The sequence below is a fragment of the Idiotropiscis lumnitzeri genome, chromosome 17, assembly GCF_059441095.1.
Source record: "Idiotropiscis lumnitzeri isolate Australia: NSW breed Sydney's pygmy pipehorse chromosome 17, RoL_Ilum_1.0, whole genome shotgun sequence".
Lineage (NCBI taxonomy): Eukaryota > Metazoa > Chordata > Actinopteri > Syngnathiformes > Syngnathidae > Idiotropiscis > Idiotropiscis lumnitzeri.
Genome location: NC_142407.1, coordinates 13,357,145 through 13,384,030, shown reverse-complemented (window position 1 = coordinate 13,384,030; position 26,886 = coordinate 13,357,145). Strand labels below are relative to the sequence as shown.

The following is a 26,886-nucleotide window of genomic DNA, read 5'->3' as shown; positions in this document are numbered from 1 at the left end:
GAGGGGAGGGAGGACGTGTGTGCATGCGCGTGTGTGTAAGGGGGAGGGGGGGGGGTGCGCGAACATTCCACCAGAATAGCGGCCGTGTTGTGGTGATCCAGGGAGTGATACAGGGAGATAATGAAAAGACGGACAAAAGCACTCTCATCTCGATGTGACTGATACCCTCCTCTGCCCCCCCCCCATCTGCCCCCCGCCCGTCTGTCACTCTACCCCCTCTTTCCCCCCCGCCCCCCAGTTCCCCTTGGTCTCTGCCTACCTCTAATGGTGTCTTTCTTTCAGCCGCCCTCCCTTCCCGTCTCACAGATCGTGCTCATTTACATTGCGCTCGTGCACAGAAATTGAGGAGCATTTTTTTTTTTTAATAACAACGAAAAAAAAAGTGAGAGATAGCAGAATTCACGGTGAGATGCGTGCGCGCGCACATGATATCAGCAAAAGTGAAACGCCACACACGCGTGTATAAATAGCAAATGGCTGAAATGTGATGTCTGTGTGCCGTCTCTGATGCGGCAGTGTGCATGTGTGAGCTTGTTCTCCGCTTCATTTGCATATCTACGTCTCATCACGTTGCCAAGACAACCTCATCTGTTCATCTGGGAGGGCAGGAAATAAGGCGACGGCGCAAACGCGAGTGACAAAAAGAGACGCATACAAACACGCATTTCTGCAGGTTCACTAAATAATCGATTTGATCAGCATCAAGGTTGCAAATTCTCATCTAGTCTGAAACCCCCCCCCCCCCTTCAAACCCTGGTGTCTTTTGAGTCGCTTACCGGCTGTCCAGACCCCGGGCTGGAGCAGTAGATGGTGTACTTGCGGATGACCCCATTCGGTTTGTGGGGAGGCAACCAGGACACGACCACGCTACTAAGCGAGGAAGGAACCGCCTTGATGCCAGCCGGTGGGCCGGGAACTGCACAAAAACACGGAGGCAGATTAGCAGGGCAAACATGTACTGCATATTCATGGCAGTGCTTCTCAATTATTTTTTTTTGTTACACCCCCCCCCCCCAGCAAGAAGAAAACAATTCGCCCCCCCCCATCACCTCCTCACTCTCCGCCGAGTCGAGTTAATACTCGCTGTGCACAATGAGCAAGGAGAGCGCCGCTGCCCACTACTGGAGAGCATGTGCAATTACACTTTATTGTAGTACGGCGGGAAAACAGCATGGTCCCCAGGGGCACACGCGCCCCCCACGAATTGAGAAGCACTGATTCATGGCCTCCATGCGCTCTCCTTTTCCATGCTGAGTGTCGGGTGTCTATTAAAGTGATCAGGCTTGTTTGCGGCTTTTTAGTCTTATCCATCACTAAGCTGCTCCGGAAGGACTGGAAAGAAGCGCCTTGACATATGTTCATTCAGACGTCGGTCAGCAGTTCTGACACCGCCACACCCAGCATTCTCCGAACTGGCAAACCCACAAACAGATTAGACACTAATGTCTGATCCGCTGTCGGCCACTTCAGCTTGACACCGGCTGTAGCTTAATGCGCTCAATTGCGAGTCATCAAGGAGTTTCAAATGCAGTAAACACACAATGGCATTGAACGGCGCGAGCGTGAAGATTTTGTCTCGTCGGGTCGGCGGTGGCAAACCTCTTCAGTTCCTGACAGAAATATTTGGTGTGCCCGACAGTGGGCCTCATCTCAGCGCTACAAAAAGAGGCACTACAGCGTAATGCCAAGCCTCCGTAAATCCATCCCCAATTCCTTTTCCCCGCGAAATGTAGGCCTCCCTGATCCCGCTATTGAGCCAGTCACCGACTCAGGACTCAGGTAGGATGTAACAGGGCAGCTTTTACAAGCGAAGGCGAGGGCGAAGCATTTGATAGCTGCTGATCCCGGAGGCAAAAGGGGTGTCGGAAATGAACCTCCATGCCAGAGTAGAAACCAATCCAACTTTATTGATATCGCGCATTTCACAACAGCTGGAGCTGGAACAAAGCACTTTCCATGTGGTGTCAGAGAAATTAGAACGCAAATTAAAAGACATTTGAAGTAGACATCAGAAGAAGAGCAGAACTGCGACAGTCTCATGTTGCGTCAAAAGCAAAAGAATAAATCTTCAAACGAGTTCCACAGGCAACGGAAAAGGCGGGCTGAGGCCATTTCAAGATTTCAAGACCAACAGAAGTATCTTAAAGCGAACTCTAAAGTGCACTGTGAGCTAGCGAAGAGAGGCCAAGATCGGAGTGCTGTGATCCGTCTTCCGAGCTCCAAATAAAAGACGAGCAGCAGTAGTTTGGAGCAACTGGAGGCGCTTGAGGGAGGACTGGCTGACCCCAAAGTCAAGTTCATTGCAGTCATCGAGCCCATCTGGTTCCAAGAATGCGCGTAAGGTGCCAGCAAGCCGAATATTCTGCAGCCCACCGTGTGTGGGCCATGTTAAGATAAGAAGGAAACAGAAGCACCGACATGATTGGTGCGTGACGAACCGTCGCTGATAAGAAGCGGGACAATTGACATTAAACGGCCGAGGAGTCCTCAAGGCGCACAATCGGCAGTCTGACGCTTCTGCCAATCTTCCCATCTTCAGCCCTTGTTTGCCAACCATGCCCCCCCGCCCTCTTTCCTTTATACAGAGTCGTGGATCTGCTGGCAATAATCCTGCCTCCAATGGTGTAAGCACAAAATTAATTCTTTCTAATCCAAGAGGAGTTAATCCTGATGCCTATGGCAAGGGGGGCGGACGGAAAGGATGCAGGCGGCTCGGCATGATGGTTGACTCCCGTGTGCTGTATGCTATGAGACATACGAACGAACACACAACCCCCCCCCCCCCTTCTCGCCAGGATTCGCTCAGCCTGGAGCCGAGTACCCAAAGCCTCTTAATTCTCATTAGCGCCACTAATGGAGCTTCGTAGCCTCAATGAGCTTTTGTCACACCCGACGACAGCCATTCATCTCGTCCCCTACCTCTTGTACGGCCAAAAAGAAAAGCATGTTTGTTTGTATATACTCACGATCTTCACGCGTTTGGATGTACAGCACATTGCTGCGGGCGCCGTCGCCAGCCTGCGTGTAGGCCAGCACTAGGACACTGTAATTGGTGAACTTCTCCAGTCCTCGCAGCTCCACCTGCTCACGTGTGGTGGTGATGTTCTGCATCTCGCCCCACTCTGAGAACAATGGAGTCATTTCAGTCACACTGGCTGGATTGGATCTTTTTTTAGAACAACGGTGAACCTCCATATATTTGCGGCGTGGCATTCATGAATGCACCGATTTGCTATTTGCGGGACCAAAATCCTTCATTCTTATCTGAAAAGCTCGCAGAGGTCACTGTTTTTCTGCTCAGGCCATGCCAGAGCAATAAAAGTAAAACTCTGGCGCCATCTCTGCATCCGGGAACTATTCTGGAGTGAGTTGAGGCGTTTTATTTCGAGAAAAATGGTGCTTTGCTGCCATCTTGTGCCATCTATGGGCAACTAGACGCAGTTTTAGAGAGGTGCGTCAATTATTTCACTGATTACCCCCTCGCTAATAGTGGAAGTTCACGGTACACAAACATAAATGAAAGGACATCGACAACTACGAAACAACAACTGGAGAAAACTCAAAACATTTTATGATGTTCAATATGAACGGGACTGAAATACAAACTATCATTAAACTGTACTTGTACAGCAGGCACATGGGTACGGTATACCAGGGTTCCCCAACCACCGGGGCGCGGCCCGTAAATGGTCCGCGGGCCACAGCGGGCCGCACAGATGAAAGGAAAAACAAACAAACTTGCATTATTTCCGGTGTTCTGAAATTCCTTCCTACCCGTCCAGACGTCCGACCTTTTTATCAACGTGTATTTTACTGAGAGATTTTATTTTATGTTTTATAGTTCTACCGATCTGCACGTAAAAAAACAATCTGAAAGTGCACGGTAGTACTTTGGCTGTCAAATCAGCCTCCGGTAGGACGATTGGTACGGGTAGGAAATTTTGTCAGAATTTATTTATTATTTGAGGCTGAAAATTTTTTTAAATTTTATTTTGAAAAGGGACCGGTAGCTAATTGCCTCGGTCACATTTCGTTAATATTAAACTCACAAGCTACGTACAACGCACAAAAGTTAGGGACCGAATCGGTTCGCAGCGGAAAAAAGGTTGGGGACCACCGCAGTATACGACATTGACACATTTAACTCCAACGAAGCAATCAAAGATACACACAAAGAGGAAGTGATTTATGAGGTACATCCATCGACAGGTGAGGTGCAATGGTGACGTTTAGAATGATATAGATGATAATTACTCTGCATTGGCCATTGGGCCCGGCCCCCGCAGCACCCACCTCCGTCGGGGAAGAGGGACCAGAACACAACCCGGTAGCCTTTTAGCACACCGTGCAGCGTTAGCCGTGGAGGCTCCGCCCATGTGATCACCGCCTCATCCGATGTGACCGAAATGGCTCGTACGTTCTGTGGGGGTTCGCTGGGCACTGGGGACATAGCAGGGGGGAGGGGGAGGGGGGGCAGCAATAAATCAGTCAAATAAGATCAAATGAGCTGTCAATGGCTTCTTATTGGATGCAAGCTTTCAGAGAAATGGACGAGAAGAACGGGAAGGAGAGGTGACGTCGATGGAGGATGGGGGGGGGTGGGGGTGAATGGGTAGAGGGCTTCCGATGCAAATGAGTAGGGTGGGGCGAAATGAGATGCGGACGATCAAATCTAGAGAAAGGCAGCATGCGTCGTTAATGTCAATGCAGGTGTGGTGACACACACAATCAGCAGATCTGGGTAATTACACAAACACGAAACATCCTATCATGATCTCGATGTCGACAAATTACCCACAGAGGACAAGCGGCGTTCTGACAGCAGAGAAAAATATTTGACCAAAAGCAGAGGGACGATGGCAAAGATAAGGAGACAAAGGAGCATGTGAACGCATTTACTGCCATTGACGGCTAAAGACGTCAAAGATCCATTTTTTTTTTTTTTTTTTTACTCTGCTGGTGGGGTGCTCCAAATCCACTTGGACAAATGCATTTTTATTTGCGTCTCTGTTCCATTGGAGCTTTTAAGCAACAGATTTTTTTTTCTACTTTCTACTCACTCCTACTACTTTGTCCTTCTTGCGTCGTCCTTACCATCTTCCAGTGTGGTTGCATTGATCTCCGTACTAGAAGGCCCCGTCCCAGCTCTGTTGAAGGCCTGGACCACCACTCCGTACTGGGCAAACTTCTTGAGGTTGTCTAGGGTGTATACTTCGCTGTCTCCAGTTGCTTTCATCTCCACGATGCTGTATTGGCCATTGCTGCCCGGGCCGTTTTCTCGGTAGCCGATCTGGTAGCCACGGATAACGCCGTTCTGAAGCTCCTTCTTCGGTGCCTTGAAGAGATGTGTTGAGAAAATTCAAACGGACGGATCTTCGCTAAATTCATTTTTTTTTCTTCCTCAGGCATATAGGGAGAGGTCAAATGATATTGTTTCCTATTTTGGCTGAATAAATATCTCTATCAGCTCAATAGTAGTTCCCATAATTGTAAGGTTTGCCGATTTGCGCTTGATCACAAATAACGGCACAATAATCCAAATCAGCTCCGTCGCCGTCGCCTCAAATACTGCGTCTGATCGCCGAGCCGAAATGCAAATGAAAATATTGGACGACTTCAATATATTTTGACTATTGCCGTCATGACATTAACTGCAAATGAAAGTCATGCCCGTTCTGATATCGTTCAAGTGCGGCCCCTAGTGGCGGTGAGCAGTACACAGATGACATCGGCGTCATCTGATTGGATGCTTTGTCAGCACCTTTAAGCAATTTCATGGCATCGCATGACGAGTAGCATCATTATTTATTTTTTTTAACCGTGGCTTCTCTCGTCAGTATTTTCCATAATTAAGATGATAACACACTCATTTACCCTCCATGTGACCCGAATGCTCTGTGATGTCATGGGCTGCAGGATCACATCCATTGGCGGCCCATCAGGCGCTAAGGAAGGAAAACATTGAATAAATGATGAATGTTTTTTAATTTTTTTATTTTGACATTTTTGACATCTGTGACTCACGTGCTTCTTCTGTACTGATCGTCAGCTCTTTGCTTGGAAGGCTTCGGCCAATCTTGTTATACGAATACATGCGGATGCTGTATACACACGCCGGGTGCAATTCAACAATGTTGGCTTGATTGTTGGTGGGTGAGATGTTTCGGGTCGTATACATATGGTCCCAGGAGTCTGACGAATGGATACATGACGATTTCTTTCTCGAAACACAACTTGAAGTGATGAAGACTTTGATTTGGGGAATCTACCTGACTTGTTCTTGTACTCAATGTCATAGCTTGTGATGATGCTGTTGCCATCAAACCTTTGGATCCAGCGTAGGTTCATGCTCCTGTCCTTCACCTCCCTTACTTCCAGCTCAGGGGGATCTGGCGGTTCTGTGTGCATGTGAATGCAAAATTTGCAAGATCTCAAATTGGACTTCGAATACCGACAAGAGTGCGTTCTTATGAGCGCCAATGCTTTATTAAAGGAACGTTTTTGAGACACGTTGCCGAGGCGCGGTACCTTGCACGGTGAGTTGGATGAGTCCTCGACCTTCACCGTAGGAGTTTATGGCGTGACAAGAGAAGAAGACGGAATCTCCTCTGTCTGCCGGGTTCAGCTGTGAGCAACAACCAATATAATAAGCGCCATTGACAGAGGAGCAAAAACACACACGAGCATTAGCGCAATTTAGTTTGTAAAATCAAAAGCGCAAAATACATTCATTTGCTTTCCAACTTAACTCAATCAAGACCAGCCGAGTAAAAAAAAAAAAAAATGTAAAAATTAAAAAAAATATATCTTGGACGTCTTTAGCCGTCAATGGCAGTAAATGCATTAAATTCAGTTGAGAAACTCTTTAAATTGATAACAAAGACAAACGGCTCGTCTCGCTCTCAAAAAGCAAAGATTGCCAAAACATCTCTGGAAATTTCAATCCGCTTTTCTATCTATACACGCTTGACAAATATTGAAGCGTTTTATTCCAAATAATAAACGGAATTCTTGCTCCTCAGCCACGCACGGTAATAAAGACATCAGACACACGTCGTGTACAACGCGCTAGATATTTGACCTTTAGGGTGGAGATGACTTCATCGCCCTTCTTGTTGATGCTGATTGAATAACGAGGATTCCTCTCGGCGTCGATGACCGTGTCGCCCCGCTCCCAGCGGATGATGATGGGCTGCTCGCCCCGAGCGGTGCAGTTCAACTCCTTGGTCTGGCCCTTTCTGGCCATGGTGGTGTTGGGGTGGCTGGTGATCATTGCGGGAACTGACAGGAATCGTAGACACGTGTCGTTACGCGGCATCACGAGACGGGGAAAAAAAAGCCATGCAAACCGATGATATATTCCAAAATGTATATCGTCCCTTCCGCTTCCATTTCACGCTTTAAGCACCGCTGGCCGCATCTTTCGTGCCACATCTCGGCGCTGCTCAGACATGGATTATTGATTACCGGGGTTCTTGCGGTTTGGTTTTCATCACTGATTCATCAGTCCTTTTCCCCGGTGACGTTGAGCAGTGCAGAGACAGGCGCGAGCCGATGTGTTCAAAGCAGAGGAAATGATTGCCACTTACTCTTGACAGTGAGGATCATGCTCTTGCTGATGTCTGAGCCGACTCCGTTGGAGGCCTGACACAGGTAGTATCCGCGGTCATCCTCGAGCACATGTCGGATGAGCAGCGATCCGTTTGACATGATCTGGATGCGACCGGTGAGAGGGACCGGGTGGTACTGCTGCGGGTTTCCCACCCCTGTGCCGGCAAACAACATTGGACTTCTTTGGCTTTGTATTGAGTTGAGCTGTTGCAAAAGTGTTGCGATGCGCTCACGAGCTGACCTTTGGCGTGTTTCCACATGACTTTTGGCGGTGGGTAACCCTCCACGGAGCAGTTGAGAACGCCGGCTTTGCCGTAGATGCAGTCTTGGTTGTTGGGCTGCACCACAAAACGTGGTGGGACTGACAAAGGCAAAGTTGCACTCAACTCATTCGAATTTGGATGGAGGGACTGGCGAGTGGTTCAACTATCGAAAGCGATTCGTCATCTCGCGACTTGACGTGCGAGAGCCTCACCCGTGACAATCAGCTGTCGCTCCCAGCTGACGGTGGCGGCGGCGTTGCTGGCAATGCAGGTGTAGTTTCCGTTGTGTTTGAGTGTCACTTTGGATATTTGGAGGGAGCTCATGAACTCCTTGGTCTCGATGGCAACGCCGGAGGTGGGCCCCGGCACAATGAGCTGGCCGTCTTTGTGCCACGTGATGCGAATGGGCATGTCCCCTGATGACACCACACAAGCGATGTAGATGAGCTTGCCCACTGAGGTAGACGGGATGTCGAAGGGCTGGATGAGAGGTGGCACTGGGGAGAGAGAAAAATTGTTGAAAAATGACGCGAGAGAGCGGCAGCTATGTCGAGAGAAGGTCATTGGCCAGTAGGGATCCTTCTTTAACCCCGCCCCCCCACCACCCCCATCTCCCGTAGCCCAGAAGAGCTACTCTGGTTAGGATCCAATTGGCAGGAGGAGGTGATTCCGTTGCCATAGTAATGGAGGTTGGCGCGGTGGTAGTACAGCTGAGACATCTGGGGGATTTAATCGAGGCTTCATTATTATTCATCTAATTAAATCAGACACACGCAGGCACATGCGCACACCCTTAAACACCTTGCGGCTTGCCCCGCCACCGTCGTTAAGACAAAATGAGTCAATAAGTCCACGCTAAAACATAAAAAATACCAAAACCAGGGCGATCACAATTTGTGGGTGACTTAAGGACTTTGTTGCTAACAACAGGCAGCCATGACACCCCCGCCTCACTACCCACAAGACTTTTCCAGATCTATCTATCTCTCTCCCCCCCCCCCCCGCCACATAATAAGATATAATAATAGTTTTTGACGACGATTGAGTGTGATCATCATCATTGAATTTCGATTAATTGCACAGCCCAAACACGTACTCACATTCACACCCACGCAACTGAGACAGAGCGAATATGAAACCGCCACGTGACGGCTGAATCCTGCATTCAAACTTCACAATTGTGCCCAACAGCATGTGAATGATTATGAATACAAAAAAAATAATATATCGTAAATGAATCGTTACTCTGTATTAAAAATGTGCAGTTTGTGCTCATGTTTGACTAATTGTAAGTTGACCACTTGAACGGATTCCTTCCACACGTACCTTTAACAGTCACATGCACAGTCTGGTTGATTGACAGCTGCGGTTGGATCAGAACACTACAAAGGTAGGTGCCCTCGTCGGCGCCCTTCTGCACGTCCGTCAGCCGCAGGGTGCCGTTGTCAAACAACACTTGGCGGTGATTATCGGGCAGCTGCATGCCGTCCTTCAGCCACTTAATGGAGTAGTAAGGGTAGCCAATGACACGGCACGTGATGTACGTGTTCCTGCCCGCCACTGCCGTCATGTCCCGCATGGGTCTGATTCGGGGCGGACCTGGAGACACGGGGAAAAGAGGGAGGGGGTGGCGGGGCAGACCCAGTGGTCGCAAAGACGGGCCGATGAGGTGAGGGACGTCGTGGCAGAGAGATGGAGCAGCCATGGAAACAGAAGGTGAAGCGATAAAGGTCGATGGACAGAGTGATTGGGGTAAGTTGAGAGGTTACAGGGAGGTTAGTTTTGCTCCCTTTGCTAAAATGGACTGAGGATATTTCTTCTATTGTAGACTGCAAAATGACTAGCAGACAGTGGTACCTTGACTTACAAGTTTTAGTCCCTCTGTGACCAAGCTCCAAAATCAACCCGAAACTACAGAATGTTCAAAAGAAAAATACGATACTACAGCATGGTGAGAATAAAAAATAACTGCAATAAAAAAAAACATTTTGTTCATGAAATAAAATAATGAGTGCTTTAAAATAAACAATAAGTGTCAGAACATTTATAGAATTATAAATATATCGGAAATGTCCTTTGTCGTTTTCGTGGTTCATTTTGAATTATTTTATGTTAAGAAAGAAGGTCCAACAGTCATTTAGAAATTTTACTTCATTACACCACATTTAGTGACTTTTTTTCATCTTGCGTTCAGCAAATGTGCCATATATAGACCACAACTCAAACTAATACTAGAACTAAAAAAACAAAAAACTAAAATGAAGAATATCTGAAAAAAACCCATCTCTAAAAACTCATTAAAGCAACAAGCCTAATAAATTAGTGGAGGACATTTTCAAATAATATTTCTGAAAAGTGAGAGCGAGCTTGATCGTGCGTTTGAGACACATCCCGACTGCCGCTGTTTTATTAAAGTCTGAAAATCTTTTACCGTCGCTCACAGTTTGACCATTTGAACAGCATATTCACAATCTGACATGCTAAACTTAAAAACAAAAAACTTTTTTTTGTGGTTGCCATCACATATCAGAGTCATCGTAAAAATTTTGTACTACTCGCGAGTGGAACACATTTTCTTTTCTCTCCTTTTGTGCACCAGTCGCTGTGGTTCCGTTTTATTGAACAAGTTGGTCATATTTTTTATTGTATTTATTTATTTCATTTATTTTTAATTAATTTGATTGATATATTTAATTCCATTATTTGTTATATTGCACGACTGTTTTGTTTTTTTTTGGGGGGGGGGGGGGGGGGGGTTCGCAACACAAAGCACAAAAAAAAAAAAAAAAAAAAAATCCATCTATAAATAACCGGCAAAGCGATTACTTGTAACTTGTTGTTAATTGGGGCACGTGTAAGTCAAGGTATCAGAGTACTTATAACCCGCTAGACAGATTTATCACTAGCTGGACTGTATTTGTATAGAATGAGGTGTAGAGTGCATTGATATTGAAAAGCAGACAGGCACCTCTTACGTTTATGCGCGCTTGGTACTCGGCGCTGCCGGCCGAGTTGCGTGCGACGCAACGATAGACTCCGCCATCTCGGATGAGCGGGTTGCTGACGTTGACGTGCGAGACGGTCAGGCCGTCCGACTGGGTGTACTGGCTGGTCTTGTAGGTGGAGTCGCGCACCACGGGTTCATCGTCTAGCGTCCAGGTGATGGAGGGCGGCGGCGCGCCTTTGGCCTCACACACGAGGGAGAAAGGCTCACCGGGGTTCACCACCTTCTCGCTGAAGGATGTCACGATACGAGGGGTACCGTCTGATGACAAAGAGAGGCAAACATTTTCGGACATAAAGTAACAAGTTCCAACTAGTCAGAGACCGATATGCTTTTTTTTTTCAGGGCCGATCATTAGTAATCGTGGAGGCCGAAAACCGATATTTGAAGCCAATATTCATTTGTTGAAAAAAAAAGGGGTAAAAAATGGTGTCAAATTTTGGAAAATAAAAACTTGAAAGTTTAAATGCCTTTAAGCACATATTAATTATTCATTATAATTTATTAAACAACTTTAGTGATTTACAACATGTTAAAGCTTTTTTTAGAACTTGGAAAATAGACAACTTAGTTTTAAGGTCTAAAACAAAAAAGTGCAAGGAAGGCCAAGGCTCAGCTGCATGTCTTAGAGTTCAAGGAAAACAAGTTTACTACGTCAAATACTTTTCTATTAATTATGAAATGTAGTTGACTGACATTTATTAAAATTTCGGCAAAGTCTGTTGCCTCCCGTAGTGCGTGTGACTCGAGGTGAAAAAAAAACAGGAAGCTTACTGCTGATTGGCTGCTAGTGACTGCACAAGGAACCAATCAGATGGTGCTGTGAGCGGGCCAATCTGCTTCTGCAGGCAGGGCCACCAGCACAGCAGATAGAGAGACCGAGAGAGAGAAGTGTGCAGCAGCGATCCAAATTTAAATCAGCTTTTAATAAATCGGCCTTGAAAGTAAAAAAAAAAACAAAAAAAAAACGCTGATGCGGATAATCGTCAAAATGCCAAATATCGGTCGATCACTAGTTTTAACATGCTAATTTGAATTATAATGCAACGACCAACAGGTTTGCTCCCCCACTCTATCAAACGTCACCTTTCTTTTATTTTGCAATCACAGCACCGCAGGGCAAGTGTGAACTTGTTGGCGTCTCGTCCAACGTACCCTCGAGCAGAATGATGGAAAAGTCCTGCGACGTGTGGCCCTTGCGAGAAGCAAAGCACTGGTAGGCCCCGGAGTGGAACTTCTGCGCTGCCGTGATCTGCAGCGTGTCGTTGTGCTGACCCTGGATGGAGATGTGCTGGTCGGGGAAGATGGCTTCCGTGTTTCGGTACCAGTTGACCGTGTATTCTGGAGAACCTTCCACAGTGCACGTGAAGAAAAGTGTGCTGCTAATTCCGGTTTTCAGGTTCTTGGGGGATAAGGTCACTCGAAGTGGATCTGAAGAAGAGGAAAGACGGAACGCAATTGAAAACGTTTGAGGTGTAAATCAGTTTCTTGTTCATCCCAACATCGCACCAAATTTCATTCATTTGCGTTTTCAATTCAATTTGTGTCCTCAGTGATGCTCGAAGCTTTTCTGAGTGCAATTCAAACCGTAACCTGTTTTTCACAAGCTAAATGAGTTTCAGCATTTTTCTTATGAACCAGCGCAGGGTATCGATTCAAATTTCCCCAAATCGATTCGCTTCGATACACAAGGGCCCCATTCGATTCGAGTTTCGATTCAAGATTCACTTTGAATGATTTTGGAGTCAATCGAGTATTGCACGCAGTACCAATTTGACTTTGGAATGGAAGGCTTTCTTTGACGAACCAGAGAATGTTGCCAAGTGCGTGCTGGAACGAGTCAAAATAGTTCATATTTACATACATCGTCTTGGCAACGAAAATTGAAGTGGAAAAAGACGTCCGATATCTGGTTTTATGGATCGATATCGGGCTTCGAGAAGAGTAAGCGATTCAAATGACGATATGGAGGATTTCTAAGCCAACTTTTAGGAGCCCGGGGTCGACTTACATTCGCAGAGGAGGGTGAAAAGGGGGCGCGAGCACCACCAGCGGTGGCGACTCAATCGGTTGGACCAAGCAACTCATTAAAAAGCAGCTGGAGATATCGCTTCACATCTACGTCCACTTTTGTGTGTGCGCAAATGTCAGTGAGCAATGAGGCAGCTGGTGGTGTGTGCTAGGGGGCATCGCTGTGCCTTCCAAGCTACACCTCCCCCCCCCCAACCTGTCAAAGTCACAAACTGTGCTGCCGTGATGTGCCCACTGGCAACGCTGACCGCCTCCCCATTCTCTGCCGGTCTGGCTCGCTTTTGCTTCGTTGCACGCTTGCACACTTTCACCTCGCTGTCCTACGCTATCGTTATCGTGTTACTTTGTTGATAATGTCCTTTTGGGCCGGCTGCTCGTCTTGACGATGACCCCCCCCCCCCCTCTCCTGGTCTCCTCACCCTCTTCCTCAGTGATGCTGAGTCGCTCTGGCAGCTGTGTTATGGCTTCAGTCTCACCAAATGACATCGCCGTCGCCAATTCCGAGACCTGACATGTCGCGCCATCCGATACAGTCGCGCTCGCGTTTGTTACAGACACTCACACACTACATGTGCCTGAAACCAAAAAGGAGACGAGCGTGTGAATGGGATCGTCTGCCAGCAAAAGGAGAGAGCGCCGTCGTCTGTCACTTAGTGTGTGTGTGTGTGTGTGTGTGTGTGTGTGTGCGTGCGTTCGTTCGTAGCGCTCACGCACCGATGATGTGAAGCTGTCCGGACACTTCTTTGGAACCGAAGCTGTTGGTGACTTCGCATGCGTAGTTGCCGCTGTCTTCCTGTCGCAGGTCACTGATGGTCAGCCCCGTCAAGCGGCGGGTCCAGCGGGCGTCCGACGGCAACGGGCGGCCATCTTTCAGCCAGCGCACGGTCGGGCTGGGGTAACCTCCCGCGATGCAAGGGAGCTCGATACTCTGGCCGGCATGCACCTCCCCTGCTTGGAAACTGTCCAGGATGGTGGGTGACGACTCGTTGGGGTCTGGAGGGGACATATGGATCAATTATTTCCATTAAAAAAAAAAAAAAAAAAAAAAAACATTCAATGTCAAACGTATATGAAATATTTACTATCTCCAAAATCATATTTACACAATCGCTGTAATATCTTTTGTTTTTCATGCTATCATGACATTTTCCTGACATGTTCTTAAATGTCATTGTGAAGAAAATTGAAAATCAAATTGCAATATTTGTCTGAAAAATCGCAATCCAATTTTTTCCTCCAATCGTTGGCCACTCCTCTCCATCCACGCCATAGAACAATTGGACCGAACGTCTCTCACCCATGACAGAGAGCCGGGCTCCGTTGCTTTGGCGTGTCTCCCCGCTGTATTTATGCCTGGTGATGCAGCGGTAGGTGGAGAGGGCATCCTCCTTCTGAACATCGGAGATGTACAGAGCACCAAAGGAGGTCAGCAAGAACCTGTTACCTGGAAGCACAGCGTCACCAACAACTTCAATTCTTGAGGGGGAAAAAAATGGCATTATCATTTACATAAACAGAAACATGTCATTGCAAAACCAAATTATAAGAACAAATGTGTCATCCAAAAGTGGTTGCGTAAGGGTTTTTTAATAGCGATAAAAAAGGCAGATGCCGATTTTTGGCCTTAATGCCAAAAATCGGCATCTGCCTTTTTTTTTTTTAACTTTCAAGGCCGTTAAATTAAAAACTGGTTTATTTTGGCTCACTGCAGCACATTTACCTCTGTCTCTCTCTCTCTGCTGTGCTGGTGGCCCTGCCTGCAGAAGCACATTGTCCCGCCCACAGCTCATTTTACCCTCTTTTTTCAACAAATGAATATCAGCTTCAAATATCGGTTATTAGCTAATAATCGGTATCGGCCCTGAAAAAAAAAAAAAAAAAAAAGCATATTGGTCGATCACTAGTATTTACCAACAGTTGCGTTTGTTTTTTCAACAAGCGTCATGTTTATTGGGCTCAAGCAAACGCCAGGCGGCCCCGCTTATCGACGGCATGTTTGCATTGAATATTTTGTGCGACCCGATGACGAGACGCAGGCTGCAATTTCCCCGCCGCCTTTGTTTGCCCCCCTGCAAAGAAGTCTTACAGGATAATGAGTACTTTAAGAGCGCGACTCTCACTGCAGTGACAAGTGTCTTGTCAAAACACTCCGACACAAGCGGCGCGACGGCGAGACCAGCGGCATGTGTCAAAAGCACAATTTCCGTCCTCGGCGGCACACCAAAGTCATCCCATCCGCGGATTCAATCGCAGGAATTCCCTTTACTGCTCGCACGATCTATTTTACACTCAGCTCTCGTTTGTCAACTCCCTCATTTGGTTCGTCTCGGTGACGCGGTCGCCAAGCAGAGTGGCAGACGGCGTCAAATATTAATCACCAAATTTATTCATGCTTGCTTGACAAGCCACCGAGAAACGGAGCCCATGCCCGTTAAAGGCGCACAATGCTAGGTATCGATTCAAATTTCCCAAATAGATTCGATTCGATTGACAAGGGCCCCGATTCGATTCGAGTTTCGACTCAAGATTCACTTTGATTGATTTTCGAATCAATCTGGGATTTCTCGCACAATTTGACTTTGGGATGGAAGGCATTCTGAGAAGCTCCAGAGAATGTTGCAAAGTGCGTGCTGGAACGAGCGGCATGAGTAAAAATATTTCATATTTATGTTTAGAACTGAAGCCAATCGTTTTATTGAACATGACCTGATCGAAACCATCAATCCATCTGCCTACATGCTTGTTGGCGCCGACTTCACTGCTTCCGCCATTTTGTTTTGATACACGCGACGTGACGTGTGAACTCACGTCGTATCGATATACGGTTTTGGGACTCAATACGAAAGGGAAAATCGATTGAAATGAGCTCAGCGTCAGCACCTAAATGTCTTTTCGTAACAATGAAACTTCAAATAGCTTTTGTCTCACGCCAAACAAACTTGGAAGTCATATGTGGAACATTTAATTTGAAAACATTTTCAAGGTATCGAAGCGTTCAAGATTGGTTTTCATAACACAAAAAAAAATGGAGTCAACAACGTGGCAAAAAGGTCCATACAACTCAGGACGATGACGGCGTCTGTTGCTTTTTATTCACCATAAATGGCTCTGTTCATCCAGAAAGAGGCTGCGTGGCCTCCAGGAGCGCCGACATTGTTGCAATTTTGCATGAGCTCCATTTGAGCCGCAATACAAGCCATTAGCGGAAAGCAACAATTTCCAGGGGGGGAAATATCGCAATTTCTGGATGGAGATTCTTGAACGCGAACAGAGGGAAGAATATTTCATGGTGAACCAACTGCTCGCTTGCAACTATACCCTCATTAAAAATTTCCCAAACCATCAAGTTCACACTTGTAGCTGGACTGCTCGACGATGAATAGAAAGCCGTTGACCAATTTAAAAGGGGCGGAAAATGAGCCAACTGGATTTTACCAAACCACCATAAAATTCTTCTCGTGTTCAATTTTCTGACAACATGCCTGCGACCTCGGAGACGGAACTACGGCTGAGACAAATAATAATAGTGAGGCTTGGAAGTGAAGATGAAATTATGAATGTGCCAGTGCGGAAAAAAATAAACCCACTCTGTCTATAAATAGAATGCATACAGTAGGCCATTTTGGCACAAGTGTGTGTGTGTGTGTGTGTAATGAATGTGAGCACAAGCGTGCTAGCAGCAAATGCAAATGAAGGCGTCGGCGCAAAGATAACGAGGCCCATATTTCCACCTCCTCAGTGGGCCCATTATTTATTGATGTGCATCTTCAACACACACACACGTTGTTCATCGTGTCCCTGTTGCTAGGGTCTCCTCATTCTGTTTTGGTGTCATTTCAGCAATTATTAAAAGCACAAACGTGATCTCGCTCCGAGATGAATCAATGAAACCACAGCAGCTACAAAAAATGCTTCTCGCAGAACAAAATAAGAAAAATGCACAGCACAAATATAGCACTTCATATTTTGTACCCAATCAAAGGAAGCAGATTTTATTTATTTATTTATTTTTTATTATTCTGGAGATACTCTCTGTGGTGCTGGCATAAACACACACACACGCACACCCTAGCAAGCTTAAAAATAGGACAAATCGTGTTTGTCACAAAAAAATGCTGTCAATTTCACACCAGTGAGCTGTTGTGGAAGCCATTGGAAGAAGAATCCAAGGGGAAGAACGGGCAAAGAGAAAGAGCAATGAAAACGGCGGAGGAGGTCACCGCCCACATCTGCGAGCTCTCGTCCTTTCAAACCTTACGAAAACAAAAGGGGGGGGGGTGTTGTATCTGTATTAAAGTGCACACTCGCTCCAGCCTAACTTGGCTCGCTCTCGCTACCGCGTCTCCATTAAAAGCACAAGTAGAAGCAGGTGTCAGCCAATTAAATATCTCCACTTGTCTGGCTTTTGATTCAGTTTCACACTCAACATCCATGAATGGCGTCCTCTTAACTCCTTCCATTGACATTCAAAGCAGGTTCGATTGGCCCAACTCATGTCGAACAAGCCACGGCGCGTCGGGAGCCCGCCCCGCTGCACCTCGTCCATAAAAGAGACTTTGTTAGAGCCAGCGAGATGCTCCGACCGGGGCACAAGTCACGCTGTCCGTCAAGAGCACGCCGCATGAGCAATATCGCTCTTTCGCCTCTCGCTTCATTTTGTGGAAGAAAGCTGGACGGCGGAAAGCGGCTCGGTCGTCTTTTCATTAAAAAGCCACGCTTGACTGTGTCATCTAAACGGCTGCGGCCTTTCCTGAGCAATTCGGACGGTTTACCTCATCTTTCAATCATGGCCTCTCTTTTGCCAACGCCGGACAGTCGCGTGCGCACACAAGACAAGAGGACACAAAAGGTGAAGACGAAGAATGGTGGCAGAGGAGAGGGGGGGGGGCAGACAGACTAAAAGTCCAGTTTCCATTGCGTCTCTTCTGCTCCACTGACTCCTCTGTCCCAAATTGGCCTGTGTGACTTTAAACAGTAAACACTGGGGTGGAGGGGGGGGGGGGCATGGGGTGGGGGGGGTGCACATGTGTTGTGCTGAATGGACAGCGGGGACCCTCGTAAAAGTCTTCTTATGCAAAGGATGTCGTTTCCATAGATACAACTCAGCACCGCCGAGCCATGTCGGCCTCCGCGAATGCATCGCGAGCGGACAACGCCGCCGAAAACTAACCGCTCCGCGCCCCCAAAAGAGGGAGCAGGCCGTAGACGAGGCATCAGTCGAAGCGTCACGGCAAAACGAGAGATGGAGAGTGAGGGCGAGGTGACGAGAGACGTGCGGAGAAAGACGTCCAAATAGGACTCCATTATTCATGATGTGTGTTTCATGTGCTTGCTGACATCTGGGACAGAAGTGATAATGAGGGTCCCGGGAGAGCACACACACACACACACACACACACACACACACACACGCACATGCGTCCAAATTCACCGCAGTTTACACGAACCTCGCCTCACCTTCCTGACACCGACGCTAAACGGAACTTTAGAGTGTCCCGAAATGAAGCCTGTTCCACCCAAAAATATGCTAGTAGATTAAAAAAAATAATAATAATCATCTACGGAGACGATCATGACCCTCCACCAAGTGGTTTTCACACAGTAGTAGATTAACGACACAGTTTAAAAAAGAATTTTTAAAAATTGATATTTATATATATATATATATATATATATATATATATATATATATATATATGGGGTGTGTGTGTGTGTGTGTGTGTGTGTGTGTGTGTGTGTGGTGAGGTCCACTTCAGCTTAGCCCATGGCCTGAGGCCGTGAGCTGCATTAGCAGCACTGAGTGTGTTGCCTGGTCAAACGCCGCCGCCCCCCCCCACCCCTCCCCACCCACCACCCCCACTACACCATTAGAGTGCTGGTGGCACAGGAGTGTCACTGCCCAGCATGGAGAGAGGCAGAGCTTAGCTCGCGACTGACACACACACACACACACACCCCGAGACACGCGTGCAAAGGCACGCTCGCACGCTCGCACGCACGCACGCACGCACGGGAGATTGTCCGTGTTTACCAGAAAGGATCGTTGAAATCCCAGGCAGCAAAGTAAACAAATAACCCAATGTGACGTTTTAAGACTGGCCGGGCTCTTTAAAGTCGCTCGTTGTTATGTCGGAAAATGAGCTTGAGCTCAAATTGCCAACGTGAACGTGAGCGTTTCCAAGCCGGCTTCAAACTTTCCAGTTTCGGCGTGACCCCGCTGCACGATAAAGCCTTGCTTGGATGCGCTTCGCGTTAGAAGAAGTTCCGGTGACGAGCGCAACACCTTTTTGCTTGGGAGCCACACCCCCCCTTATTTATTTTTTATTTAATTATCCGTCGTCATCAGAACGGTACAATATCATTCAAAGGCTATTAATTGAAACGGCAGCTATTTAATTTTTTTTCCCGTTCCGCTCCGAATTACTCGGTGTGAAGTCTTAATAACATTACACATTGATTAATCGTTCCGCTGTATGTGTGTAGTGAAATACGTGGCTTAAATAAAAAAAAAAAAATTAATAAATAAATAAATCACACGACCCTTCATTCTATCGTCGGTTGTTTTTGTGATTCCGAGTAATAACATGTGATACGATACGTGACCTTGCCTCGGCATAATACTAATCCAGAGCACGGGCTGTTTTTGTCCTTTTTGAGTCTTCCCAGCCAGAATTTGCTCAATGAGCACCAACAGTGTGTGTGTGCATGTGGGTGTGCGTGTGTTTGCTCAGCAAACAGCGAGTCGGATCAATAAGTCTGATTGCCAGGTCATGTAAGAACATGACATTTGGAGGGCCACCGGGGATCACATTTGATTCTTCATTATGTCTCCTTGTGACACCTCTTCGACTGGTCGCGCTCTGGCTCAAGAGAAAAACACAATTGTGTCAGAAGACTTATTTGCGAAGGATTTATTTTATTTTTTTTAATTCAACGGAAAAGCCTCAACATAGAAATCATTTGGCGTTTCAGGTGACATCAAGTTCAACCAACGAGTTACACGTAAAGCGATGTTCGGAAAGGATTAGTGGGGATTAAAAGCAAAAAAAGTTGTTCGCAAGAGAGAGAAATGTGGCCCACCAAACATTTGAACAAGTGCTTCCTTCAAGACAATTTCTTGTGCTGTAATCTGCCGTCGCTAATCCGCCTTTCACTCGCCTCAACAAAGCAGTGGAGGAAAAGTAGGAGGGAAAGCGTTCAAAGCGCTTTAGTTAAATCCCATTTCTTAACCCAATCCAAGCGAGCGATTCCCATTCACTTCTTTTCACACCACGCCTTCCTTCTTTCACCCGTGTTCGTGATTTTGAATAAAGGCTGTGCAATTAACCCAAATTCAATGACGATTATTACACTGAAACGATTACAAATTGGCAAAATCGGAAAAAAACTTCTATTTTATCATATCTGTGTGTGTGTGTGAATGGTTAAAATAGTGCTCGTTTAACAATGTCGAATACTCCAGTCCGAGTTCAAATTATGAAATTGTTTAAAGGTTGCAACCGTTTTATGGCAAACCATACATTTTTCTTTTAAATTTCAAGATAAAACAAATTTTTTTTTGTCTGAATATTGTTTCTCATTGTTTTGTGCCCCCACCCCCAAAAAAATTATAGAATAGAATAACGGTGATTTCAATTATTACTAAAATAATCGTGATGAATATCATTTCTCACAATCGAGCAGCCCCATTCAGAATACTTAGAAAATTAAAGATGTGCTTGAACTTTAATGACGAGAAAAGGGCTGGGATTTGGATTTGGATTCTTCCAGAACCAACTTAATTTGGATCAGCGCCAAATCCCGTTTTTTTAATGCAAAAATTATGGGAAAAAAAAACTTCAATTTTAATATACTGCAATTGATGTTGTCCCTTTTTTTTTGCTAAATCTGTAAATTAGAGCCTCCATCTGGCTTGAAGGCTGAAGTGGTGGCCAGATTTGCGTCACAATGATGTGCTCTCGGGGACTTTCCCATCTCTCCCTCTTACGCTGATTGACACTGATACAGAGTCGCTCGACAAACACGTCACGTGTGTTCTTCACAGCGTGCGTGTGTCCACGGTGCGCGCGTGCTTGATAGAGACACAAAGGAGGCGAAACGGCAGACGATGCAGAGCGTTATGTGTTAAGTGCACGTGAGCCGGCGTGTGTCATCGCGTGGAAAGAGTCAATAATAGCCGACACTTGGCAGCCCTCTCGTCAATACACACAAAGTCTGTGGTTGGGGCATTGTTGTACTCCGCCTCTCACTACTCCCCCCCCGTTAAAACTGGCCTCTCAAGCAGAAATAATTCCGCCTATTGTGGCCCTCGTGCACGCACACGCACACGCGCACTTGTTTGTGCTAATTAACACACTCTTCCACGTGCCTACTCAACCTAACTGAGTAAAAGATGGCTGCCAGCAGCCCATCTGTTCCTGCCTTGCTCTCACTCTCGGCGAGGCAAATGGGACCAAAAAAATAAAAAAATGCGACATGCAAAAGCGAGGGAAGCGCACGTAGAGGTGAACAAAATGCAAAAAAAAAAAAAAAAAAAGACGCAGTCGTATTGTAAATGCAACATGAGGGCATACTTCCAATTTCCTTCCTTGCATGGAGCTTTTAATGTATGTTTGTCCACATGATATCAGCTGCATGATGCCCCCCCAACCCCCCCCCCCCCCTGCTGTGTGCCACATGGGCCACAGAGGCAGGAGCATTGGAGGGATGGATGAGTGAGGAAACGTGATATCACTGGGCAGTTTGAGGGGGGGGGGTCCCAGGAGCCCCAGTTAGGCTCATGTGCTCCCCAGCCTCCTCTGTCATGCGTTGTCCCGCAAGCTGAGTGCAGCAGGACCCCCCCCCCACCACCACAGAGGCGGGCGCAGCCTTAATGTACCCCAGGTTAATGTTTAATGACTTCTCCCGATTCAGGCAGGTTCATGGAAAATCTGAGAATGGCTTCATTGTGTTACAGTGTGTGTGCGTGCGTGCGCGCGTTTGGGTGGCTTGCACATTTGTTCTCTCTCGAGTTTACATGAGTATGTGGTGTCCCAGACAAGTGTTTCTATTAATGTATTCCTTGCTGTGAGTGCACAAGCACAGATTTACCAACAGACACGGGGTGTGCGTGCGTGTGTGCATGGGGGGGTGCGCGTGTGTGTGTGTGTGTGTGTGTGTGTGTTTTGAACCGCCTGACTTCCAAAGAGGACGCCAGGGGCAGAGAATTGATCAGTCATGTATCTTTGGCAGTGACCTTGCCAATCAGGGACAGCATGCTCATATTCGTTTTACTCCCAGATATGTTAAATATTCTGAGGTTCTTCAATAGGAAGCAAAAGTAAACAACGGCAGAAAATAAAATTGCGGCTGTAAATTGCGTCCATTTAGCAGCTTCTATTCATGAAAGCCATCCTCATTTATGCTTGGATTTAAGATGACATTTTTTGAAGGACAAAAAGCAACATTTTTTTTTTTATTCCTAGACTTAAGAGAGTTTTGCCACGACGTGTACGAAACGACTGCGGCCGGCAGTAAACAAAAGCAAACCGTGTGGCAGGTGGACTCGCTTTTGCCCAGTCGGGCATCTTCTGCGGGCCATCCATGTGGCCGCAGCCATCTGCTGGTCCAGTCTGGATGCATCCGAGCCACTCATTAGCTCTCTGCTGGTAACTCTGACAGCGTCAATCTGTGCTCATGGTGTGTTTTTTTTTTTTTTTTTTTGATGCTCGTCCACAAACTCTTCATCTCTCTGTCACGACTCCAACTCTCCTCCTTCAGATCACTACTCCAATTTGCGATCCCCTATTTTCTCATGTGGGCGCAAAGGCGATGGCACCGGGACGGGCAAGTGAGAGGGAACTAGGTCAGTCTGCCTGCACTCCTCCCCGCCCCTTATTTTCCAAACCCCCTTATAATGTTCTGGCTGGACAGGAAAGTGGGACACGTGCACAAAAGCATTAAAACACATCCACTTATATTAACACACACACACAGATGGTGAACATGTGTGACTGTCAGAATGGAAGCGGTTGGGCTTCGGAGGGCTAGGCTGCATGACGTTATGTCATCACCTCCACTTCAATGGCATCGGTACACAACTTGGATTTAGCGCAGAAGCATCTCATTTTGTTCATGGATCCTCTGTCGAAATATGTCAGCCAACTGCACCGCTTCTGCTATATGACAGAATTTTTTTTTTTTTTTTTTGGTGGCTCTTTACAGTGTACAGGCTTTTATTGAATTTCTATATCGAAGAAAATCCAAACACAAGACGAGCAGAGTCAAGATGCACACTCCTCACACAATAAGACCAACAGAATTTAGAGATTTTGTGCCACAACATCCCAGACAGCACTGAGCTCTACCGGATTAGGTGCCGGTGTCATAAAGAGCGAGAAGAGGCAGAGAAGGCTCCCTACTAACCTGCCGTAATTGTGATTGTTGTCACAGAGAAAAGCGACATATTCCCATGAGCAATAAAAATTAAGAATAAATAAATAAATAAATAAAAAGTTTAAAAAAGTGATGTTACAAGGTTTTTATTAACCGTCACATTATTTTTAGGTGAGTTTTTTTATCCAATCAGAATTCTGTTAGCTTGTGTTGCCAGGCAGATTTCATAATACAGCGGCACGTTCTTTTTCGCGCAACCTTCAAATACAATCGTGCGAGTGTCGGTGCTGTGTGTGTTAACGGCTCTCACAGTTGATGGACAGTTGTGATAGCCAATCAGATCACGAGTTGGCTACAGTGAGGTCTTTACGTTGAAGGGGATGAACGCGTCTCGTGATTGAACACCTGAAAGTCGTAACTGGCGACCGTTCGAAAATCTAAACTATATCCTTGCTTTTTTTTTTTTTTTTTTTTTTTTCAACCCACAATGGCCGAAGGACGGAAAAGTGTGGATTTAATTGCAGATACACTTGCGAGGCCATTTTAAAGACGGACCTTTCAAGAGAAGCTACGTCGTCCAATTGTGTATTTCATGTTGGATTGGCATACGCCGCTAAAAATCGGGTGGAAGGTCGAAACGGCATTTGTGCATTCTACTGTTGGTACGGAGGCGAGCGCCGAGTTCAACGAGCGCCGAGTTCAACGAGCAGCTCATCATGTTCGGCATCTGATCTTCACACTCACTGCTCATCGAGTGACCTATTTCTCCCCGAACACACAGCAGCCTTGCGACGGGGGCGAACACGGAAAGCATAAATAGACGCAACAGTCTTGCATTTCACAATCAGATGCGACATTTACGCGTCAACCAAACATGTCATCACGTTTGTGGAAAAGGTTTAAAGGGTAGGAAAGAAGAAATAAAATAACGAACACTACAACAGCTAATTTGACACAATATGTACAGATTTTTTTTTTTTTTTGCATTTTTTCATGAAAACGCCTGGTTTGTATGTCAACCACTAAACAAAAAGCCTGATGTCTGTTTACGAGACCGAATGTTGGACTTTGCACCATAAAACGCCATCTGCCGGAACCTGAGGCCATTCTTGCCCTACTACCCTCCTTGCTTCATTTTCCTTTCGTCATCTCGCTTCAACATTGCACAAATTGTTCAAGAGTTTGAATATGCCGCAGTGATCACATACGAAAAACACGCAGAATGGAATTAGAAAAGACAGAAATGCTGGACACTTTTTTTTTTTTTTTTTTAATTTTGTAAATTTGAACAGAACCGTAGTTTGTGTTCTAATCTATCTGCAAGGAATCCTTGTTCTTCTGAATACAGGAAGTGAGTAACTTTCTCTAATTGGAGCTCCTTTCTTCAATGACATAAAGTGAGACTGAAAAGAAATGACGAAGACAACCGTAAGGTCGTCGTCGCAACTCGTGACGGGATGTCAATTACAGTTGACGTCAACATTTGACATTTGTATTGCATGTGATGGCGTATCAACGTAACGAAATGCGAGAAAAGCAAATATCTGCCCAAAGGCGGCCAGATAGGAGGCCAAGTAAGGGGGGGGGGGGGTCAAGCTGGAAGGGGGGGGGTGAAGGTCAGCTAGATCAGTGATCCAGAACAGTGAGCAGACACAAGACACAAAAGTCAACATACGTCAAGTGTCATGCACCAGCGCAAACTCCAGAAAAAAACATCCGAAAATTCCTAAAATGAAAGCATCCGCCAGCGGTTCAGCGTGGATATAAAAAAAAAAAAAACGTGACTTACCTGGGACGATAGAGACCGTGTCTCTCTCCCAGGAGACGACACTGACGTACTCCTGCACGGCTGTGGGGATGAGGCACTTGAACACAGCTACGTTGCCCCGCATCGAGCGCTGGTCCGCCACGCGCACCGTGTAGGGCTCCCTGAAAACTACACGCACACACAAATGTGGGGGTTACCTCAAATCATGTCGTCGTTCTCGCATCGCGGACAGATCACTGTCATGCACTTGACATTGGAGTCAGCCCGTCCTCCCGAAAGCGCCTCCAGTTGCACCCAAACGCTGCTGCTCGTCTTTCAACCGATTCCACTGTTACCACTTTTATCTTTTCGTAATGCATAATCCTTCCTAGTTCATCAGAATGTCGTTGCCTTGTATGATTAGTTTGAACTAAAACGGACTAAAAACCTTGCGCCTTTTCTGTTGCAGGTCCTTCTCTATGGATAAATGTGAGGCAAGCCCCGCCCCCTCTGTGTCCACTTCTAAAGCATGTTTGAAGGCATATTTTTATTCTTTCGCTTTTGAGTCAACATGAAACTCTCGTCGTTTTGCTCGTCTTCTGGTTTCCACTTCAAATATCTTTTCATTTGCGTTCTAATTTCCCGCTTATTTATTGGACACCACCGTATCGCGCGATTGTAAAGTTAAGAGGAGCAAAGGAATTGCTGAATAGAACCAGTCCACGGAGGACTTGGCTAGCAAATGCAGCAACGCCAATGTGTCGTCGTTGGAAGGGAATTGGATCCCGATTTGCATTGTGCTTTCCACCCAAATAGGAGCTAGCTGCCCCAAAAAACGCCAAGCACCTCTGCTACCTGTTTCCGAGAGATGCCGGGGCCCGGCGGAGGCCGCTGGCGACAGGATGTTTGGTTCACGCTAATCCCTCGTCTGCTGCCGCCAGGCTTTTGGGTCATGCGGGAATGAAGGCAACGCCCGGCTGGCATGCAGCTCAGGGTCCTGGATCAAATCCTCAACTTGCCGCTAGTATTAGTATTAGTATTCGAATGAATATGAGTATTAGTTGCGGCTGGTGTTGGGAGGCAGAATTGGAAAGCAGATGTTGACGACAGGAGGGAAGGGGGAGGAAGCGACTGGCCTGAATGAACCACGAGAGAACAGATGCAGCGCAACTACGATGTCATCCAGATTTACTCTGGTGGTGATTTCAGGTTACTACTTGTTTGGTCATTTCGGTCTCTTCTTCGTGAACCCAAAAGTGCGATTTTTAAGAACAGGATCACACAAGCTAATCATTGAAAAGCACCAATTAGTGTTGTTAATGAGCGATGTGTGCTGTGGCGATATTTAGTCAAACACAGGAGGGCAGTTCGGACAAGTTGGAAGGATACAAAAGGGGATAAATGATGGTGAGATTTCCGCTCATTGACTCGCTCTGCACTTCTGCAAACACCAAATGCAAAACTGTTATTTTTGCTAATACAACGGCAGCAAATGCACTCAAATGCGTCATGATCATCTTCAAGACATGACATCTGTCATGAACATGAATGAATCCTTGTGACAGACGTCATTCACTCATTCACTACCAGCGGAGTTAAAAAAAAAAAAAATGGCCGTCAATGGCAGTAAATGAGTTCAGTGTCATTTGGTCAATGATGTCACTTTTGATGCAAAGGTCACATTGACCAACGTATCAATTCCCATTCGGGATCAAACAGTCTATTTTGGGGGTCAGTGATCCCGTGAGAGAGTTGAGTTTTTTTTGTTTTGTTTTTTCTAGCTGCCAATCACATCCGCTCGACTCATCATGCAGTCTCATTTTGACCTTTGGGGTGTTGCGTTTTTTTTTTTTTTT

At 46.4% G+C, this 26,886-nt stretch overlaps 1 protein-coding gene across 3 annotated transcripts in view; it reads right to left on the bottom strand.

Moving 5' to 3' along the window:
* The window catches only part of LOC148320354 (cell adhesion molecule DSCAML1-like), a 42,417-nt gene that overhangs the window by 7,611 nt on the left and 7,920 nt on the right, over positions 1 to 26,886 (bottom strand). Inside the window, exons 1-19 of one of the 3 annotated variants that reach the window (XM_088279315.1) lie at positions 25,886 to 26,259; positions 25,073 to 25,219; positions 14,207 to 14,353; positions 13,624 to 13,902; positions 12,034 to 12,309; positions 10,843 to 11,139; positions 9,201 to 9,473; positions 8,087 to 8,371; positions 7,853 to 7,972; positions 7,590 to 7,766; positions 7,082 to 7,281; positions 6,529 to 6,625; positions 6,270 to 6,398; positions 6,025 to 6,192; positions 5,875 to 5,945; positions 5,095 to 5,335; positions 4,255 to 4,440; positions 2,967 to 3,122; positions 777 to 916 (exon numbers count right to left, since the gene is read on the bottom strand). In XM_088279315.1, coding sequence (XP_088135441.1) covers positions 777 to 916; positions 2,967 to 3,122; positions 4,255 to 4,440; positions 5,095 to 5,335; positions 5,875 to 5,945; positions 6,025 to 6,192; positions 6,270 to 6,398; positions 6,529 to 6,625; positions 7,082 to 7,281; positions 7,590 to 7,766; positions 7,853 to 7,972; positions 8,087 to 8,371; positions 9,201 to 9,473; positions 10,843 to 11,139; positions 12,034 to 12,309; positions 13,624 to 13,902; positions 14,207 to 14,353; positions 25,073 to 25,175 — 3,345 coding nt within the window. In that variant the 5' untranslated portion in view covers positions 25,176 to 25,219; positions 25,886 to 26,259. Of the gene's footprint in view, positions 1 to 776; positions 917 to 2,966; positions 3,123 to 4,254; positions 4,441 to 5,094; positions 5,336 to 5,874; positions 5,946 to 6,024; positions 6,193 to 6,269; positions 6,399 to 6,528; positions 6,626 to 7,081; positions 7,282 to 7,589; positions 7,767 to 7,852; positions 7,973 to 8,086; positions 8,372 to 9,200; positions 9,474 to 10,842; positions 11,140 to 12,033; positions 12,310 to 13,623; positions 13,903 to 14,206; positions 14,354 to 25,072; positions 25,220 to 25,885; positions 26,260 to 26,886 lie in introns of those variants that run through there. The other 2 variants (XM_088279313.1, XM_088279314.1) reach the window with 2 other exon arrangements.